This window comes from Chiloscyllium punctatum, chromosome 12 (genome assembly GCF_047496795.1).
Source record: "Chiloscyllium punctatum isolate Juve2018m chromosome 12, sChiPun1.3, whole genome shotgun sequence".
Classification (NCBI taxonomy): domain Eukaryota; kingdom Metazoa; phylum Chordata; class Chondrichthyes; order Orectolobiformes; family Hemiscylliidae; genus Chiloscyllium; species Chiloscyllium punctatum.
Window position 1 is genome coordinate 13,841,636 of NC_092750.1, and position 9,159 is coordinate 13,850,794.

At 42.2% G+C, this 9,159-nt stretch overlaps 1 protein-coding gene across 2 annotated transcripts; it reads left to right on the top strand.

The window, feature by feature from the left end:
- Nucleotides 1–1,530: 1,530 nt before the first annotated feature.
- On the top strand, nucleotides 1,531–8,643 carry LOC140483605 (uncharacterized). Of its 2 annotated transcripts, none has more exons than XM_072581867.1 (3): nucleotides 1,531–1,640; nucleotides 3,132–3,390; nucleotides 7,093–8,643. In XM_072581867.1, the coding sequence occupies exons 1-3, from the start codon at nucleotides 1,545–1,547 to the stop codon at nucleotides 7,602–7,604; spliced, it is 867 nt and encodes a 288-aa protein (XP_072437968.1). In that variant the 5' UTR covers nucleotides 1,531–1,544; the 3' UTR covers nucleotides 7,605–8,643. The 2 variants fall into 2 exon arrangements, with proteins under 2 accessions (XP_072437968.1, XP_072437969.1); XM_072581868.1 differs by having other exon boundaries at nucleotides 7,096–8,643.
- Nucleotides 8,644–9,159: the final 516 nt, after the last annotated feature.

The following is a 9,159-nucleotide window of genomic DNA, read 5'->3' on the forward strand; positions in this document are numbered from 1 at the left end:
ATAAGCACATAAATTTGCAAGGAATGAAGGGACGTAGACCAAGTGCAGGCAGAGGGGATTAGTTTCATTTGGCATCATGCTTGGCACAACATTGTGGACCGAAAGACCCATTTGTGTGCTGTGTCTCTGTTCTACACATGGAATCTCTCCTGCTCTTACTTCCTGCTACTGGAGTTTTTTGGAAGTGTTTGTAAGATGTGATACCGAGTCTATTTAACCACAGCATGAAAGCACCTTCCTTCATCTTTAAAGCTCACGGTGGGATTTGAACATGGATTTACCAGCTCAGAGGTAGCACTGCTACCCAAGACCTCCGTAAGTAACGGAGTGAGGTGTGACAATTCATGCTGCTCAAAGATTCACTTGACTAGACCAGAGAGAGGCGATGGTCCACTTCAGAAAAATATTCCTGGACAGGAAAAACATTGGCAACAAAGTTTATTCAGAATTTCACACAAATGGTTAATATGTTGAAATCAAACTTCATGGTAAGGCTATTTATTTGAACCAGAGGACTCAGAAGGGCTTGAGCCCCACTGTGAAAATAAACGATAATTTGATGCAGTAGCAAGCGACGTCTAAGTTTTGTGGAAGCTGTGTCAGTGCAAGAGATGGAAAAGGGGGTGCTTTGTAGTGTATCTGGACGGAGCAAGACCAGGAATAAAGCACTGGATGCAGTGCTGCAAGAAGGTCAATCTGAATTATTTATTTATTGTCACTTGTATCTCAATGCAAAAAACAGTGAAACATGTAATATAGTGTTATCGCTCACTGGCACCATTTTAAAATATGGAAAGGTAAACCAAAACGCAGAATAGAAAAATGAAGAAATAAAGCAAGTGTCCAATTTTACAGCACCTCACATGAATTGTTACGGTCAACAATGAAACCCTAGGTAGAAGGGTCCGTCTCTGAGATTTTCAGCTTTGAGAACGGAAAAGTATTCATTTCTGGCACAGTTTGCTCCATTCTAGCCTGTAATCTGGAAGCCTGACAGCCAAATCCTGCACTGGGGTTAATTCATCCTGTACGGTTTTCACATGCTGGCATACATATTTGAAGTGCTGTCCAACTCACTCAAGACAAAGCTCTCCCCTCGTGCGGTTTTCTTGTGGTAAATGGTGGGCGGACTGTTGGGGGCAGGGAGAGTGAAGTACGATGTCCATATTGACAGAATCGGTTGCTTTTTGGCATCGGTCCCCAAGATTAAGTCATCCAGGACGGGATTGGGAAAGCTGCTCTGCTGAGACCCCAAAGTCCCTCACACACAATCTGCGGAAATTTCTGCTGTTTCAGAATCTCGGCTACTCCACATTGAGCTTCAAACCTAAGGCTGCGATCTTGTTTTCTTTCCAGGGAGGGGTGGAAGGGGGTGGGGTGAAGGGAAGGGAAGAGTAGTGTGCCTGCCAGAATAACTTGTAGTGATATCAGTACTGAGTCATTCTTTTTAGCAAGTTCCAACTATCAGAACCGAATGCTCCCATATAAATACAGGGCAGTCCATTGCTAGTACTCAGTGAAAGCGTTGAAGGCTGTTAAAAAAAATGGGAACTTCTTGGAGGAAGCACCTTAAGCAGGAGTTCACTCAGGAAAAGCGTTCTCTGAAGACTAAACATCCACAATTAATCCTTCTGTCACAGGTAGGACAGAAGTTATAATTCTGCAGCAGTAAATCACTCAAATCGTGATTCATTTTGAGATTAGAGTTACTTTCACTATCTGCAACTCTCTTTAGCTAAAGAAAGACGGGGGTGGGGAGTTGCAGTAATTGTGCAGTTCTAAAGTGCTCTGCAGCTTTCATGCTAATCCCAGGTCAAGGACACATTTGAGGGGGTCAGTTGGACAGCCCCTCAAAACAAGCACGCTGATTATGCCTCACTATTAGCCTATGCACCACCACAATGCACACTAATCTTGAGCTCCCTGCTCAGTCGAATGATTGAAGTCCCCAGCCAGCACTAACCTTTCTGTTCATTGGCTGCTTCACATCAGCAAATGTTGAAAGTCGCCCGCACCACCTAAAGCTAGCCTGCGATGTTTAAAACGAGCCTGGCCCCTATTAAAGGGTCAGTACATCATGGCTACAGGCAGTTGTACAACAGGTGAATCTGAGCTGAGATACAGGGGAGAGTTATTTGACGCAGCAGCAAGTGAGCTCCAAGTTTTGCGGACACTGTATTGGGGGTCTTGGTGGAAGAGAGGGAAAAGGGGACACTGTGTAGTGTATTTGGAGGGAGCAAGGCAGTTAACTACGGCCAGGGAATGCAGTGCTGCAAGAAGGTCAATCTGATTTATTTATTTATTTATTTGTTGTCACTTGTATCTTATTACAAAATGCAGTGAAGCATGTAGCATAGTGTCGCCGCTCACTGGCACCATTTTAAAATATAGAAAAATAATGCAAAACATAGAATAGAAAAATGAAGAAGTAAAAAAAGTGTCCAATTTTACAGAACCGCACATGCATTATGTAAAGTCAGTAAATGCTTATTCATAGTATGTATCCCACCAGCAACACTCCTGGCTTCAGCTATAATCCCCATCATTCATCCATCAACTAAAACATTCTCCATGGCAAAGACTCCATCAATTGGAGACTGAATGCCAACCAATCAGCATTCTCCTCTTATGCAGCAGAAACATTCTCTTCTCTTCAATTTGGCATTCTTGCAAATTGTCCTGATGAGTGGAAGACGAACCACTTCCACAAAATGTGTCCTTTTCTCAGCAATAATGCAGTCAGATGACTTGCCAACTGACCCATTTCTGTCAGGCATTATCCTACTTAAGATAACTTACTTACATTAACTGTTTTGCCTAACACTACATATGGAACTTGGACATGGTACTGCACTGGCACTGTACCACATCATGAATCAGAGAAAATTGAAAGATACGAATTCTGGGATTAATTTGAATTTATGTCAAAAACGTTGGGTTTGGGGTTGGGGGGAGGAATGTTCACTATTCATCTTGAGTGATCTTTCTTTCTATTGTTTAACAGTTATTATGAACATTTGTTTAATCGATTATTACCAAGTTTGCGGCAATTCCCTTAATGATGGCAAAAATTCACCTTCTAAAAATACTGGGTTCACACTAACTGAATGCTTTCCTTTTCCCACTTGCAGTGGAGGTTCCACCCATGTGTCTTGTTGATTTATCGAATTTGCACCGCGGTCTACACTCTGGTCTGGTGCATTTGCAGTGGAGTCCAAACCAACCACCCCAAATGGTTCATCTTCCTGACACACCTAACCTATACTGTCTTGACATTTTACTTCAACCTGGCATTGGTAAATTTGATTTGCTACATGGCATGCGGACTGAAGAGACCTGCTCAGAACACCAGAGCTGCATCTTTGGAGGAGATCTCAAGCTGTAATCCAGGTAAGGCAATGACCTAAATATCATGGACTGTGGCTAAGAACTCTGCTGAGAAAAAGACCACTACAAAGTAGACTTCTCAATGTTACTTTGAATCTGGAGAGGATCTAATGCAGTGAAGCATTCACACAGATAGCAAACCAGGAAGTAAAACGCAATAAAATTTTCCCTTTTTAATTTAAGTTTTATAGAGTGACAAAATAATAATTGAAGAATTGAGTTAATAAAGCTTCAATACTATGAAAAGTTTTTACAAATCATTATTTTAGAACTTCTTAAAAAATCATAATTGAGAAATTTGGCACTCGAAAATATAAAATTGGCTTCTGACGGTCAAAGATATAGTTCAGAAGGAATAATAAATTAACACGCCTTTAAAAATCTAGTTGCACTTAATTCAATAAGATGTTACTTCCTCAAGAGTTTTTTTTAAACTGAAAGACAGACAGCGCAAAAGGACAGTGATTTTCAACTGGTTGCAGTCCCAGGGAAATTCAGCAGCATGGCCTATGGAGAAATGTCAAGATGCCGGCATCAGTTTCTGGATTCTCACTTTGAAACTGCGCACACGCGATCTCCAGAAGTTGCTACCAGTTCCACAGCTGCACTGACAGCAAATAGAGTCATAGAGTCATAGAGATGTACAGCATGGAAACAGACCCTTCGGTCCAACCCATCCATGCCGACCGGATATCCCAACCCAATCTAGTCCCACCTGCCATCACCTGGAGCATATCCCTTCAAACACTTCCTATTCATATACCCATCCAAATTCCTTTTAAATGTTGCAATTGTACCAGCCTCCACCATGTACTCTGGCAGTTCATTCCATACGTGTACCATCCTCTGCATGAAAAAGTTGCCCCTCAGGTCTCTTTTATATCTTCCCCTCTCACCCTAAACCTATGCCCTCTAGTTCTGGACTCCCCCACCCCTGGGAAAAGACTTCCTCTATTTACCCTACCCATACCCCTCATGATTTTATAAACCTCTATAAGGTCACCCCTCAGTCCCCGAAGCTCCAGGGAAAACAGCCCCAGCCTATTCAACCTCTCCCTATCGCTCAACTCCTCCAAACATGGCAACATCCTTGTAAATCTTTTTTGAACCCTTTCGAGTTTCACAACATCCTTCCGATAGGAAGGAGACCATAATTGCACACAATATTCCAAAAGTGGCTGTTGATAGTTTCACCATCACAACCTTACTGGGCAAATTTTAAAGTCATTATTTTGATACAGGTTTTGACAATTTTGTAATGCATCATCTCCCTTTCTCCTCATTCCATTCCTATCTGGCAACCATGTTAATTTAAACACTAGCTTCAATATGTCAAACACACTTTCTTCATAGGCCAGCATAATAGGAGGGAACTTTACAGTTTCTTACAGCACAATCAACATTTGAATATTAATTTTGTAATGGAAGCAGAGCAACTTTCAATGTTATCACCAACATGTTACATCACAGCACACCATTACCTCAAATCTACCATAAACCCATTCAAACATCTGGAGAGCTGTATACGGTTCCAGTCGCCCTGAAATTAAAGTGGAGAGGGTGTAGAAACGATTTACAAGGATGTTACCAGGTCCAGAGGGTTTGAACTACAGAGGACCCTTGATTATCTGAACAAGTCGGGCGGGCACTATTTCATTCGTATAATTGATTATTCGCATAATCAATTTGACCTTGAACAAGGAAAGTCATACTGATCTAATGCTGTGTTTTACTGGAGAAAGTTAAAAATCACACAACACCAGGTTATAGTCCAACAGGTTTATTTGGAAGCACTAGCTTTCGGAGTGCTGCTCCTTCATCAGGTGGTTGATGATGATGATGAAGGAATCGCGCTCTAAATGTTAGTGCTTCCAAATACACCTGTTGGACTATAACTTGGTGTTGTGTCATATTTAACTTTGTACACCCTAGTCCAACATTGGCACCTCAAAATCACCTCTGCTGGAGAGATTGTTTAAATCTATAATTTTGATGAGCCTACTATTTACGCAAACTAATCTTTGCATTGTGCAAATTGCAGGTTAAACTAAGAAGGACCTAACCCTTACCATCGCATGAACACTGTACATGAAATCCCAGCATTAAGCAAAGTCCCAAGCAGCTTCTATAATCATAAGTGCATTTGACAGTTTCCACTGAACTCAGTGTCGCGATAGAAGGACAGAAACACTGCCTCGTGCATGTATTTACTTTCTCTGCCATTTTTCTCATGAACAGCCTTGTATATTGATGGGAGTAAAGCACTTACTTTTGCAAAGGGCTGTGTAACTAACCCTTACGTTAAAAAAAATTCAATCGCTAATGCTTGAGCTGCTGTGTTTCTTTGTTATTGCCAGTGCTTTCACATGTTCTTCCGTACAGGTAAATCGAATCCACTTACCTCTTTGATGCAATGGTTTTATGTGACCTTATTCAGATAATCTGAAATTTGGATAATTGACATTTGGATAATCAAGGTTCCTCTGTATAAGGAGAGGCTGGATAGGCTGGGGCATTTTCCATTGGAATTGCAGAGGCCAAGGAGTGACCTTATAGAGATTTGTAAAATCATGAAGGACATAGATAAGGCAAAGGTCTTTTTCCCTATGGTGCGGGAATTCAAAAGGACACATGGTGGCTCAGTGGTTAGCACTGCAGCCTCACAGCACCAGGGACCCAGGTTTGATTCCAGCCTCAGGCAACTACCTGTATGGAGTTTACATGTTCTCCCTGTGTCTGTGTGGATTTCCTCTGGGTGCTGTGGTTTCCTCACACAGTTCAAAGATGTGCAGGTCAGGTGAATCGACCATGGTAAATTGTCCGTAGTGTTAGGTGCATTAGTCAGAGATAAGTGGGTCTGGGTGAGTTACCCTTCAGAGGGTCAGTTTGGCCTAAGGGCCTGTTTGCACATTGTAGGGAGTCTAATCTTAAAAAGCAGAGAACATATACTTAAGATGACAGGAGAAACATTTAAAAGGGACCTGAGGAGCAACGCTTTCACAAAGTAGATAGTTCGTATGTGGAATGAACTATCAGAGGAAGTGGTAGATACAGGTCCAGTTGCAACATTTAAAAGACTTTTGAACAGGTACCTGGATGGGAAAGGTTTAGAGGGATATGGACCAAGCACAGACAAATGGGACTAGCTTAGTTTGGGTAACCTTATTGGCATGGATGAGTTGGATGGAAGGGTCTGTTTCCATGCTGCATGACTCTACAACTCTGTGACTTTAAACTGATAGATACTTGAACTATCAATCTGCCCTTCACACCTCCAATCACATTTCCAACGTCTTTATTCGAAGACTCCAGGAATGGCAAAAAGTCTACAACAGAAACTTCACATGAAGTCTCTCTTTTTCTCCATCTCCCTGCATGGGGAACACCAGTGTTTCTCATTACCCCTTTATGAACCTTCAGCCCATTGCTTCCTGTTAAATGAAAAAAGTCAAATGATTTTGATCAAAAACAGAAATTACTGGAAAAGCTCAGTGGGTTTGGCAGCATCTGTGGAGAAACATCAGAGTGACCCAGAACCGAAATGTTAAATTTGATTTCTCTCCACAGATGGTGTCAGACCTGCTGAGCTTTTCCAGCAGCTTCTGTTTTTGTTCCTGATTTACATTTGTAGTTCTTTCTATCTCAGAGCAAATAACGAACAGGATGAAGTTTTACTAATGAAATTTTTGTATACTTTACTATCAGCAGTTCCAGAAATCGAGGTTGAGACTCCTGCTCTAAATTTGCACACAGAATTCTCCCCACCGTCTTCGCTACTGTATCCCACTATCTGCATACAGTGGTCCCTGTATAATCTAAGCTGTGTGATCAGCCTGTTTGTCACCATTGCTTTCTGGAGCTTTGACTACATTCCAGGGAGAGCCCCTGACTCGGTGAACATCAACATGCACGTGATCAACTCGGTTCTTGTACTTCTGGAGCTGGGCATGACAGCCGCTCCCATTCACCTCGCCCATTTCATCTACACCTTGTTGTACTGCCTCTCTTTCATCATCTTCACCGTCATCTACTGGGCTGCTGGAGGCACCAACCTCAGGGGAAAACCCTATATCTACAGGTCGCTAAACTACAGCGAGACTCCAGGTGCTGCCGTGGGCTGCATCATTGGGAGCATCTGCTTGCTCATGCCGTTCCTTCAGTTCATGGTGTGGAACCTCCATTTCCTCAAATGCCAGGCCTACCTCAGGCTCAAATAGAAGGATGGTGCAACACTGTTAGCCTGGCCTTGAAGTTTCCTCAGTTCAGAATTCCAAAACAAGGACGCAAAGATGGGAAAGAACACGGAACAGAAAACCACGTCAAGCACCAGAATGGAGAACCAACATATTTGTTTTGATGGACAGGCTGGTCTATAAGTACATTTTTTTTGTTTACATTGGTAGGTTTGCCATTTGGCCTTCCCTCCAATCAGAAAGGCATGCTGTTTCCAGGTCTCTACCAGAAAGTTGGTATTAAAGAGAGGCCCGAGATTTAATGCTGCTGAACTGACTACGAGCTGGTAGATCTCTCCCTGAAAGATAATGGTAGTATTCAGCGAGACATTGTGAAGCCCAGCTCCACTTCCTTCTCGTCTCTCTTGCAAAATCAAAACTTGCATTCAATCTAATTGGTTTTGTCTGAAGATGGGCAGCTAGCAAGAGGCTGTCTGTTAGTTGGAGATACTGGGAAGCTGAAACATGTTCTGGCTTTGCAAAAACATTATACAACCAGCTGGGATTCCCTATCCACTCTGTGGAACTCAGTCACCAAGCAATGACCTGTTGCTGAAGAATTCGTACCAGGTGCTCAGTCTCTGATAAACATATTGTCAGAGCAAAACATTTGGTCTTTTACAGACTGTGTAAGTGAATCACATGTAGAAATGCTCTACAATAAATTAAGCTGGACACTGCCGACTGGCAAACCTTCTGAGCTGGCAGTAAATATGTAAGGACATTTCTGAAGGACCTATTGTTGTGTCCCTCTTATTTGCTGTCCACATGCTGCTCTTTGGTAATACCATCTGAAAGCACAGCATCGTTTTCCATATGTACACCAACAACCCCAGCTCGATGTCACCATTACCTCTCTTATCTATTCCTTTGCCGTTAAATTGTCAAAATGCTTTCTAATGTCCAGAGCAATATTTTTTCCAACTATTGGGAAAGCCACAGCCATTATCTTCCATCACACAATAAATTCTGTACCCTAGCCAATGATTCCATCCCTCTTCCTGGCAACTCGGGAGCAATGAAAGGTACCTCATTACATTAGTGTTGTATTTCGCAGAGTTGCTACAGTATAGAATGAGGCCATTTGGCCCCTCATGCTTACACTGGCTCTTGGAATTCTGCATTGTCCTCCACACAGTTTGGAATTCTTCAACGCTGAGTGTCACCTGCAAAACTTTGCGATGGTCCATTGCACACCAAAATCCAGATCATTAATACATGTCAAGAAAACATGGGTCCCAATGCCAACCCTGGTGGCTCTCTTTTCCCTTTCACTCAGCCAAGTTTGTATTCACATTACTGCTGTCCCTTTGATCCATGACTTTGCTCACAGGTCTGTCATGTGGTATTGTATTAAATGTGTTTATGTATATCAACAGTGTTTATGTACTACCCTCATTGATCTTTCTGATACCTCCTCAAAATATTTACTTCCATGAAGAACCTCTGATCATATATTTCTGCCCTTACATGGACTGCTTATTTCCATTTCCATATCATCAGCCAACTCCACCTTATTTCAGTTCAGCTGGTTGAAACC

Coding starts and splice junctions, on each gene's coding strand:
- LOC140483605 (XM_072581867.1), top strand. CDS start 1,545: ATGGGAACTTCTTGGAGGAAGCACCTTAAGCAGGAGTTCACTCAGGAA. Junction 1,641..3,131: donor AATTAATCCTTCTGTCACAG/GTAGGACAGAAG, acceptor TCCCACTTGCAG/TGGAGGTTCCACCCATGTGT. Junction 3,391..7,092: donor GATCTCAAGCTGTAATCCAG/GTAAGGCAATGA, acceptor CTTTACTATCAG/CAGTTCCAGAAATCGAGGTT.